Source organism: Nomascus leucogenys, chromosome 18, assembly GCF_006542625.1.
Source record: "Nomascus leucogenys isolate Asia chromosome 18, Asia_NLE_v1, whole genome shotgun sequence".
Lineage (NCBI taxonomy): Eukaryota > Metazoa > Chordata > Mammalia > Primates > Hylobatidae > Nomascus > Nomascus leucogenys.
In genome coordinates, this window is record NC_044398.1 from 75,772,124 (window position 1) to 75,784,682 (window position 12,559).

Consider the following 12,559-nt stretch of genomic DNA (forward strand, 5'->3'; position numbering starts at 1 on the left):
ATATATTGCATAGAGAAACTTAAGCTCTCATAATTTAAAAAAAAGAGATGTACTAGGGGAGTATCACAATTATAAATTTTTATGCTGTCTTCTACTTCCTAACTGAAGACAAAAATATAGTTGGCATCAGCTGGACGAGACAGAAGACATCATACAAACTATGTGGCCCTTTTGTGTAAGTATCTAAAATAAATTAACTTTATAACTTTTCACTTCCACTAGGTAAATTTCATTCATTAAGAAACAATTCACTGGCACACCTGTAATCCTGGCACTTTGAGAGGCCAAGGCAGGAGGATCCCTTGAGCCCAGATGTTCAAGACCAGCCTGGGTAACATGGTGAAACCCCGTTTCTACAAAAAAATACAAAAAGTAACCACTAATCAGGCATGGTGGCGCAAACTTGTAGTCCTAGCTACTCAGGAGGTTGAGGTAGGAGGATCCCTTGAACCCAGGAGATCAGGGCTGCAGAGAGCCATGATTGTGCCACTGTACTCCAGCCTGGGCAACACGATAAGATCCTGTCTCAAAAAAAAAAAAAAAAAAAAAAAAAGGAACAATTTACCATTTCTAGTGAGCATAAGGCAGTGTCTATGAGGATAACATAATAGCTATAATAACGTCTCCATAATCAAGCTTATTATAATCTAATGTAAGATATGTTTATCAATAATAATAAAAGAAGTACAAAATAATTCGTAGAAAAAAATAAGTGGCTTCTCGGTATCAATGAAATTTGGGCAATTTCAAAAAGGCCAAAAGGATCTTGTAATTTTTCTTACAATTATTAAATTAATTTGCCATTAATAGGTTTACAAAAAATTCAAATTTAAAATAAGAATCTTACTTTCAGGTGTTTTTTTCTGCCATTGACTGAGTTCAGCGGTTAAACATTTTACTTGCATAATTAATAGTGATAGCTACAAAAGAAGAAAACAAAGTCATTTTCTGTGGACTATTCATAGCTATTCATAGATGAAAATATAAACATTCTTAACACTTTAATACTTTGCAGGGGGTTGGCATCCCTAACTCTCACGCTGCTCAAGAGGCAACTTTATTTTAACTCTTAATCTGTTTCACTGATCCACTGATCTATTCCTACAGCAATTCCATAATTCTGATTATTATAATGAATAAGTTAGTCCTTTTTTTAGGCCAAGAGTAAAATCAATTCAGATTCGACACAGATAGTAAAATATCTGTGACTATTATACCTAACACAAAGTTAGCAGTCTTTGTTCTATTTTTTTTTTTTTTTTTTTTTTTGAGATAGTTTTGCTGTTTCGCCCAGGCTGGAGTGTAATGGCGCAATCTCAGCTCACTGCAGCCTCCGTTTGCTGGGTTCAAGTGATTCTCATGCCTCAGCCTCCTGAGTAGCTGAGATCATATGACCACATCACCAAGACCAGCTAATTTTTTTGTACTTTGATAGTGATGGGGTTTTGCCATGAAGGCCAGGCTGGTCTTTGTTCTAATTTTAACAAGGCAGCATAATAGCAACCAACAAGCAATTTACTCAGTTGTTAAATATATGTATAGTTGCTAAAAGACAAATAATAAAGAAAATACTCTTATTTATAATAGCTTGTTCTAGAAAGTTTTTAGAATATTCTTCCAATTCTTAAAGCAGGAAGAGTAAGAAGTTTTCCAAATGATTAAGCATACGGGTATTAACAAAGCTATTAAACTTGAGAAAAATATAGACACATATATTTATTTTCCAAAATACAATGAATTCCACTTACCTTGTATTTTTTAGGAAGAAAAAGAAGATTCATACCTGAGCATTTGAATCGGTGAGTGTTTCAGTTCCAATAAGTGATAATTTATTCTGACACTTGATTTAAAAAGTAAAAAAAGGCAAGTCACACACGATAATTCACAGAAAATTCCCTTCCCCTCCCCTTTTGTACCAGGCCAATACAACACTCTTCTAAAGCACAAACATCTGATGGAGAAGAGTTTGTTGAAATTCCTCACTATGTAAGACAATTAAGGCAGCCAAACAAGTCCCAAAGTGAATATATCACAAATAAAAAGAGATACTAGAATGAAGAGAAAAAAACAAAACAAAACCAGAAACTAATAGCTAGAATGAATTATAAGTCAGATAATTGGAAAGTGGGAGATAAAAAAATAAGAGGGAAAGCACTATAGAAAAATAACAAGCAAGAAGATAGTTAAGATCCTAAGAAATCCTAAGAAAATAAATAAAGCCTTCAGGAGACATTGTTTCTGTGCCATTAAAAAAGTCCAAAACTGTTCATGATGATTATATGAGATAAAAATATAAGTAAATTCTATTTCTGCTCATTTGTAGTGCAGCATTTCTCTATACAAATTTTAAGTAATTTTAAAATCCAAACTTCTATACTGAAAAAATACCTGAAGCAAAAAATAAAAAGCGGGGGGATTATAAAAATTTTCCTGAAAACACATTAATAATATAAAGTACAAAGTATTTATGTTAAAAATAATTGTAAGAAAAGAGAAAAACCTCACTAATTTGACCAATTCTGAAACTTTACTGGGAAGAATAGGATGCTAAAAATATCTGTGCCCTATCTTTTGGCTTCCCTGAACTACACTGGAAGAAGAAGAATTATCTTGGGCCACACATAAAATACATTAACAATAGCTGATCAGCTAAAAAAGAAAAAAAAAAAAGAAAAAAAAAAGAAATCCATAATGCTTTAAGAAAGTTTGTGTCGGGCTGCATTCAAAGCCATCCTGGGCTGCAGGTTGGACAAGCTTGCTTTAAGTAGAACAAATTTTCACCAACATACTCTAGTGTACCAAAGGCAGTTTTATCTCACCAACTTAGAAAAAGTGCATATATTTCAAACAACATTTTCTAAATTAATTTGTGTTTTCACTCATAATTATGTGTTCTTCCCACTTCCATATTCTCTATTTGGGGAAATAATCCCATCAACCACCCAACAGCCCAAACCAGGAACCCAAAACTAACCATATATCCCTCCCATTGCACATAAATTAACTTCTAATCCTACCTACTTATCTTTGAATCCACTCTTTCATTTGCAATGACAATACTTAGGGCTTCCTTACTTTTTACCAGGACTATTACTAGAGCTTCCTAAATGCTTTCTATCTGTAGTCCTACTCTTCTGCATTCTATTTTCTTCAAAAACACCAGAGTAATTTTCCCAAACTGCATATCTGATCATGTCACTTCCATACTTAGAATCTTTTAGTGGCTCCCCATAGTACACACTCAACAAAATCCTTTATGTTCTGGCCCCTGATTACTTCTCCAGGCTTACCCCAGAAGTCCTTCTCCTAATTTACATTATCCATAATATTCTATTTAATGTCCTGTCAACTCTCTCAGCTTTTACACATTTTCTTCTTTATGCTTTGTATACCTCTTCTACTTTTACAGGCTAACTCCTAATTATCCTTTAGCAATGAAACTAGTAATTACTTTTTTTTTTTTTTTTTTTTGAGATGGAGTCTCACTCTGCTGTCACCAGGCTGGAGTGCAGTGGCACTATCTCGGCTCACTGCAACGTCCGCCTCCTGGGTTCAAGCGATTCTCCTGTCTCAGCCTGTCTCAGCCACCCGAGTAGCTGAGACTACAGGTGCACACCACCATGCCCAGCTAATTTGTCTATTTTTAGTAGAGATGGGGTTTCACTGTGTCGGCCAGGATGGTCTCAATCTCTGGACCTCATGATCCCCCAGCCTCGGCCTCCCAAAGTGCTGGGATTACAGGTGTGAGCCACTGTGCCTGGCCCAGTAATTACCTCTTTTAGAAAGCTATCCTTGACCCCTTCACCTGGGTTTAGTACTCCTCCTAAGTATAGTCTTTGTACTTCTACAATACATCTAATATTGTACTACAACATAATATAATGGCTATTGTTTCCATAAGATGGTAATCTCCTTGGGAGCATGGATTGCCAAAATTTTTCTTTCTATAGCTCATCTAGTGTAAAGTTTCTTGAATGAATGCTTACAGGTCTAAAAGCTATATAAATATTTATCATACATAATGGCTTTTGGAAACTAGCACAATCATTTCTTTCCTGAGTCTATTTATTATTGAAGTTGATTTAAATCTTATATTAACTATCACTTTTATCTTCTGATACTTACTTCTTCCATATCTTTCCACATTTCTTCACATTCTCTAATAAGTTCTTCTTCAGTATTTGTAACATCTCCCACATCTGTAGTACTATCCAGATCTAGATCTTGCTGATTCATTGATGTATGCTTTGTGAATTTTTAGCCTTATAAGAAAAACTAAGGCAAAAAATATTTATTCATTCAGCAGTACTGGTTGAACACTTATTACCTGCCAGATACTCATCTAGGGGGTAAGAATATAGCAATGAACAAAATAGACAAAAATCCCTCCTACCATGAACCTTATTCTAAGTAAGGAAAACAGACAATAAAATGAAAAATAAAGCATATATATACTGTAGTATATCAAATTATTTATAAGTGCCATGGAGAAAAGACAAGGAAGAAACATAGGGAATGCTAGGGCAAGGACAATATAATTTTAAATAAGGTGGTCATATAAGGTTACTGAGAAATTGACAACTGAGTAAGAAGACATGAAGAAGATAAAGAAATGAGGTACAGGGATGAACAGGGGCAGAGGGTCCAGGCAGAGGGAACTGCAAGTGCAAAGGCCTTGATGCAGGAATATGACTGCCATGTTTCCACAGTAGTGAAGGAGCTGGTGTGATTACAGCAGATTAAGTAAGACAGTAAAATATGAGGTCAGAGAGACAATAGGGATGAGAACACGTGGGTTTGGTAGGCTATTTTAAGGACTTTGAGATGATAAGCAGTTAGTTTTAAACAGAGGAATGAATCATTTGAATTACATTTTAACAATGCAACTCTGGTTAACTACAGGCAGTAAGGATAGAAGCAGGAAAACCAGTTAGAAAGCTACTGCAATGACCCAAGCAAGATGTACACCAGGATAATATTGATAGAAGCAGCACAGAATGTCCCATTCTGGATATATTTTCAAGATGGAGCCAACAGAATTTCTTAACAGCATGTATATGGACTGTCAGAGAGAAGTGAATTATTACGTTACCAGTTACTGAGGTGAGAAAGATGGTAAAAGAAACAGATTTGGCAAACATGGGAGAAGTGCTGATTAAAACCTCAGTTTAGGATATGCTACATTTGAGGTGTCAATTATTGGAGCTGCTGATTAAGCAATTAGACATACATGTCTGCAGTTGAAAGCAAAGTTTTGAGCTAGCAATATGAATTTGACAGCCATCATCACACAGATAAGAGTTACACACTACATAATGACATTTTGGTCAATCACAGACCGCACATATAACAGTGGTTGCAATGGAGCTGAAAAATTCCTATTGCCTACTGATGTCTTGATGATCCTGACCTTGCCTTACGCCTAGGCTAATGTGTTTGTATCATCGTTCTTAACAAAGAAATTTAATAAGTAAAAAATAAAAATAAATAAATTGGCTAGAAAAAAAGACAAAGAAAATATGCCAGGTGCAGTGACTCACACCTATAATCACAACACTTTGAGAGGCCAAGGTCGTAGGATCACTTGAGTTCAGGAGTTCCAGAACAGCCTGGCAACAAAGTGCGACCCCTATCTCTACAAAAAAAAATTTAAAAATTAGCTGGGTGAGGTGGCCCAGTCCTGTAGCCCTAGCTGCTCAGGAGGCAGGGGCAGGAAGATCGCTTGAGTCCAGGAATTCAAGGTTATAGTAAGCTATGATCACACCACTGCATTTCAGCCTGGGTGACAGAGACAAACTCTGTCTCTAAATTAGAAAAAAAAAAAAAGAAAGAAAATATTGTTGCACAGTTATACAACATGTTTATGTTTTAAACTGTTTTTACGAAAGAAATGTTAAAAAATTAAAAAGATAAAGCAAAAAACTTACAGCAAGCTAAGGTTAATTTATTATTGAATAATTAAAAAAATAAATTTAGTATAGCCTAAGTGTACAGTATTTACAAAGTCTACAGTAGGGTACACTAATGTCCTAGGCCTTCACATTTTCTCACAACTCACTGACTCATCTAGAGCAACTTCTAGTCCTATAAGCTACATTCATGGTAAAAGCCCTAGACAGGTGTTCCACTTTTTATCTTTCATACCATTTTTTTTACTGTACCGTTTCTATGTTTAGGAATGTTTAAATACAGAAATACCATTCTGTTACAATTACCTACAGTATTCAGCCTAGGTATGTAGTAGGTTATACCATCTAGGTTTGTGCTCACATGATGAAATCATCTAACTGCATTTCTCAACACATATCCCCGTTGTTAAGTGACACATGACTGTACTTACAGTTGTGAGGATGGGAGAAATGAGAAAAGGAAGAGTGTGCAGCTAGAAATGAGAAGATCTTCAGGCCAGGAGTTATTGAGGTAAGAACCAACTGAATAGTCTGAGAAGGAGCACACAGTAAGTTAAGAGGAAAATCAACAGCATGATACCCTGAAATCCAAGAATGTATTCAAGGAAGAAATGATAACTGTTAAACACTGGAGACAGGTCAAGTAAATTACAGAGAATTTACAATTTATTTAGTAATATAGAGGAGCAAACTGTTTTTTCTAAAAATAGTCACAGCAATATTTCAGGTTGCATTCCCCATCAAGAGACAAGAGTCTTTTTCCTCTCCCCCTGAAACTGAGTGTGACTTTGTGGCTGTCTTTATAAAGAGAATACAATGAAAATGACACCACATGACTTTCAAGACTAAGTCATAAAAGGCAATATAGCTAACTTCTGGCTTTCTCTTTCTTGGAACTCACCCTTGCAACCCAGGCACCATGTTATGAGAAAGCCCAAAGTAGCACAAAAGGAAGAGCTCACATAAAGTCCATGTGGAAAGGAACTGAGGTTCCCAGACAAACGCTAGTATCAACTGCCAGACATACACATGATCATTTCTGACAATTAAGCCCCTAGGCTTTGACCTTCTAGCCAAGGCTCCAGATACTGTGGAGAAGAGAAGCTGCTCCTGCTGTGTTTTGTCTGAATTTCTAATGCACAAAACCCATGAGCGTAATAAATAGTTGTTTTACACCTCTACATTCTGGGGTAATTTATCAAAACAATTTTATTGGAGTAAACATACAAAAATGAAGGCCACAGATAACTTTTACAGGAGTAGTTTTAGAAGAATGGCAAGAATAAAAGTCTGATTGGAGTGGATTCAATAAAGAATGGAAAGCAAGGAATTAAAAATATTAAGTATATGAAACGTTTTCAAGAACTTTTTCTCTAGCCAGGTATGGCAGCACATGCCTATATTTCCAGCTATTCAGGAGCTGAGGTGGGAGGATCACTTGAGCCCAGTGAACCCAGGAGACTGAGGCTGCAGTGAGCCACGATCACACCACTGCACTCCACCCTGGGTGACAAAGCAAGACCGTAAGACCATACCAAAAACAAACAAAACAAACAAACAAAAAGAAAACACACACACATTTTTTTTTTCTTTAAAACACAAGACAGAAATACGGTTAGTAGCTGTAGGGAGATATAGGGTTAAAAGAGACTTTTTCTTTTTCAAAGATGGGAGAAAATATAGCATCTTTATACGGTACAGTAAAAGAAGGAAATGTTGCTAATACAAGAGAGAAAGGGGAGAAGAAAGAATGGGATCTAGTACATAAGTAGAGGGGTTGGCTTAAGATAAATGGACATGCAGTTCATCCATTTTAATGGGAGGGTCATCAGAATATCAAGAGTGTAGATGCAGGTAGGTAAGTAGATGTGTTGCTAGGAACTTGTAGAAATTCTATGTGGATTGTTTCTCTTTTCTCAGTAAAATGGTAACTATGGTCATCAGCTATGAAAGGATGGGCAGAAAGTACTGCAAGTTTAAGAGCACAGGAAAAGAGATGTATAAGATAGATATATAAAAAAATGGGAGAGGATAAAGTTACAGGATTATTCAGTAGTAGCATTATAGGCTTACCTGAGGTTAGCATCATGAGTTTAAAGTAAAACCAGAGCATGGTTGTATGTTTTCTTCTATGGTGTAGCACCACAGGTACAGACAGGGACAAAGTGAAAGAATGGCCATAGGAATAAGCAGCTAAGACAAGAGAGAGAACATAATCACTAGGGGAAAGAAGGTCAAGAAAAAGAGAGGCCAAGTTATTGGATCATCTATACGGATATTAAAATCACTAAGAATTATAGTAGTACTGCAAAGGGCAACAGTGAGCCAGGAGCTAAAAATCTTCAAGGAATGAGGGTGAGTAAAACAATCTTGCTAGATGATTCCTGCAAAGAATGGAAGGGGATTAGAGTCTGGTGGCATAAGATTCAAAACTGGGCAATTTTAAGGAGGTAGACAGTGCAATAAAGAATGATGAGGATGTCTACCCCACATCAAATGCAAATCAGAATACCCCTCCCAATATCTTTATTCATATGGAACTTCTGCATTTTATACTGCTTAATCAATAACTTATTAACAGAGAAGTTCTAAGGCAGACCAAAATAATTGGAAAGATATGTCATATTCACGGACTGAAAGACCCACAAGTTGATTCTTCCCCAAGTTGAGCTACTGAATCTTAACCAAAATCCTGAAAGTTTTTGTTTCTCTTTATGGGACTTGACAAGCAAATTCTAAAATTTACGTGGAAGTACAAAAGGCCAAAACTAGCCTATGCTCCTCATGAAAAATAACATGGGAGGACATACCCTACACTATTATGGCAATGTAGAATTGGCATATAAATAGGCAAATTGAGCAATGGAACACAATACAAAGCCTTTCTTGACTTTCTATATTCACATACATATGGACACATGACACATGACAGAGATGGCAATGCAAATCAAGGAGAAAAAAATAATCCAAATAGATATTTTATATATAATACTGTTTTTTAAATGTATATTTTGGTCCATATAAATCTTCCTCATTTTTTTTAACAAACTGAATAGTATGTGCGGAAAAAAAAATAGGTCTAAATTCATACCTGAATCTTTACGTCACTCCTCACTCCCTCAAAAAACCCAAAATAGAAATCATAAAAAATAGGATGAAAACACAGAAACTTTTAAAATCTTAGATTAGGAAACACCTTTCTAAGCAAACCTAAGTAAAATCTTTACATCAGTTTTTTTTTAATTCTGCATGGAGAAACATCTCATCAACAAAGTTAAAATTTAAAACCCCCAAACCTAGGAGAAATACTTGTAATATATATGGCAACCGAAGACCTAATTTCCTTAATATATAACAAGTGCCTACAAATTCATAAAAAGAAACCAAACAACTCACCATTAAAAAAAATTTAAAAAAAGATTACCAAAAAAGTCAGGTTATCAATTACTTTGGAGGAAGAGGGGAAGGGGGGAAAGGGTTGTGGCTGGGATGGGCTAAATGGAGAGATTTCTGAGGTAATTATCAAAGTTTTATTTCTTGACTACCATGATGGTAAGGGTGTTCACCTCATAATAATTAGTAAACTTTACGTTGATTTTGTGTCTGCATTTTTACAGTAAAAAGGTAAACAACAAAAACAATTCAATAGAAACGGGCAAAGAACACAAATGAGGAATTCAAAGAAAAAACAAATACCTTTTAAATATAGAAAAAGTACATTCATAAGCTCATATATAATTTATGAAAATGCAAATTAAACAAGCATCAATTTTCATTCAGAATGGAAATAATGTAAAATTGGTAAGAGATAATACTGGCAAGCATGTGAAATAAGAGGCTTGCACTGTTGGTGGAACAACGACTTTGTATAACATCCATCAAAATTTTACACGCATTTCTTGTGACCCAGAAGTTCTATTCTTAGGAATAATCCTAAAGATAGATATGTCTGCATAAGTCGGCCGGGCGCGGTGGCTCACGCTTGTAATCCCAGCACTTTGGGAGGCCGAGGCGGGTGGATCACGAGGTCAGGAGATCGAGACCACGGTGAAACCCCGTCTCTACTAAAAATACAAAAAATTAGCCGGGCGTGGTGGCGGGCGCCTGTAGTCCCAGCTACTCGGAGAGGCTGAGGCAGGAGAATGGCATGAACCCGGGAGGCGGAGCTTGCAGTGAGCCGAGATCGCGCCACTGCACTCCAGCCTGGGTGAGAGAGCGAGACTCCGTCTCAAAAAAAAAAAAAAAAAAAAAAAAAAAAAAAAGATATGTCTGCATAAGTCTATACAATTATGTTTACTGGCACATTACTTAGAGAAAAAAAAACTTTAAAGGTATGAACTCTGCAACCAGACAATACAGGTTTAAATCTGTTTTGATACTTAAAAGCTATGAGACTTGGGCAAGTCACTTAAACTTTCTATGCCTCAGTTTCCTTTCCTATAAAATGAAGATAATATTAAATACTCCCTAGGGTTATGACCATTAAATGAGTATATATACATATATATATAAGCAGTGTAGCTAGCATATAAAGAGCTTTATCAGTGTTAGCTATTAACAATTTGAATGTCAACTAGTAGAAGGCTGAACATCTCACCTGCTATACCCGTAAGATATAGTTTAAGTTCACAAAGCCAAACTCAGTCATCATGAATTTTAGAATACTTTTAAGCAAAAAAATCAAACATAAATATTTCTTTACTGACCACTAAAATACATTATCAAAATGCAAAAGTAATGCAAAACTCTGCACATGTGGTGGGGGCAGAGGGTGAGGGATAAATATTCAACAAATTATCTGGCTTGACGATTTAATGTGGCAGTAGAAGAAAAATATATAGAAACATTTAAAAGTTTGCTCTCTACCACTTGAGGATGCAAGATGTGAGCTGTATGTAACCCGGAAGAGGGTCATCAACAGAACCAGAAAATGATGGCACCCAGATCTTGAATCTCCAGCCTCTAGACCTGTGAGAAATGAATTTCAGTCGTTTAATTAAAACACACAGACATACACACACACACACACACACACACACACACATTTAAGAGTTTAACTTTTCCCTTTCCCACATTTTGTATCCTTAAACCTATCTTCCTGGAAAGGGAACAAGTCAACTTTTTGAGGTCCCCAGTTAGGACTATAATACTTAATCATTTATTGAAGAAAAATAGTATCTCTTTAGGGATAATACTATACTTAAAGAAATTCGCACTATTAATTGGGAAAAGATTAATATACATGAAATAAGCAAAAAATACCCACATAATTCTAAAATACATTCATTTATTCAACAAATATGTTAATGTGTGCCATTGGTCAGACACTGGCTTTAGCTGTGTAAGTGAAAAAGTCTTTGTACTTGTAGAGCTTCCATTCTAATGTGGACAATATAAATGAATGGATAACTAAATACATGATATGATTTCAGGTAGTCGGAAGTGCTATGAAATGGTAAAGTATACAACACTGCCTGCAAGTACTATCGGAATTCAGGATAGTGAAGGTTAGTAAAACCAACCCGGAAGGACTTAGTTCCTAATAATGCTTAATAAATGTTAACTAACTACATTATTATCATCATTATCATCTTCATCCTCATTATTGCCACGGTCTCTGAAAGATGAGAAGCTGTAAACATGAAGGCTAAATCGCTGTGGAGATGCTTTCACGCATAAAAACATAAGAGTAGGAGGCAAGAACGAACAAGGGAAATTTGTGAGACACAAAAGAAAGTAGTCTGATGAGAGCAGTGGGCAGAGAAGAAATGAGACTTGCAAGGTAGAATGGTCAAATAATGAGAACCTTTGAAATAAAATAAAGTGCCTACTATGGAGGGCAGTTCCTTCCCTGTACGTGGTGCCTATCTCAAGGCAAAAGTAGAGAAGAGATTTACCACGAGGATTTTATTAGGTTGGTGCAAAAGTAATTGCAGAGAAAAAAGTAAACGGACGTCATTTTGACAAGCTGTATTTGATTTTTTTAAAAAAGAGATTAAGATAATTCATTTTATGTTATGTGCTTTTTACCTAATTTTTTAAAAATGAAGAAGACAGATGAGAAGGAGGAGAAAGAGTTCAGATGACTGCTAGGAGATGAAATCCTATACCAGAGAGAAGACAGAAGGGTGACCCGTTCTGCCCTAGGTCTTTTGGTTACTTGAAGTAGCAGCTTCTCCACCCCACCCCCAGAAACAGTAACAAGCACTCACCACCTTCTTCAGAGTGTGTGTGAGAGAATAAAGGTCAGGAGAGAAAACATGTTTAGTGCATTTGAAAGGAAACCCGCGAGTTAACCAGTTCCTTCTGTCCCCCCCCCCTCCATCTTTCTCTAAATATTGGCGAGGTTATGGAGCTGGCGTTGGCGCGCGGGAAGCCGGGAAGAACGGGACTCAAAGCCCGACTGGGAAGTCAGGTATCCAGTTCCCCGGCGATAAGGGTTCCACCTTCGGGACTGGAGCGCCACAAGCTTCAACCGTTACATCGACTTCCCCGGCCCAGGTCTTACCATCACAGCGCCACAAACTCCAGGTCGCCTCCGCTCTGCGTAGGCAGCGCTTGCCAACCCCCGACTTCTGCGCGCGCTGCATGCCCATTGGATATGCTCATTTCCACCCCAGCCAATCCCGAAACTCGCTCGGACGCTGACG

General features: G+C 36.6%; 1 protein-coding gene across 5 annotated transcripts in view; it reads right to left on the minus strand.

The window, feature by feature from the left end:
* Positions 1–12,488, minus strand: part of CENPK (centromere protein K) — a 53,847-nt gene extending 41,359 nt beyond the window's left edge. For 2 of the 5 annotated variants that reach the window (XM_030798848.1, XM_030798847.1), the window contains exons 1-5: positions 12,418–12,488; positions 10,776–10,877; positions 4,126–4,227; positions 1,784–1,840; positions 848–920 (exon numbers count right to left, since the gene is read on the minus strand). In XM_030798848.1, the coding sequence (XP_030654708.1) occupies positions 848–920; positions 1,784–1,840; positions 4,126–4,146 (151 nt within the window). In that variant the 5' untranslated portion in view covers positions 4,147–4,227; positions 10,776–10,877; positions 12,418–12,488. Of the gene's footprint in view, positions 1–847; positions 921–1,783; positions 1,841–4,125; positions 4,276–10,775; positions 10,878–12,417 lie in introns of all 5 variants that reach the window. The other 3 variants (XM_003265989.3, XM_003265988.4, XM_030798845.1) reach the window with 3 other exon arrangements.
* Positions 12,489–12,559: the final 71 nt, after the last annotated feature.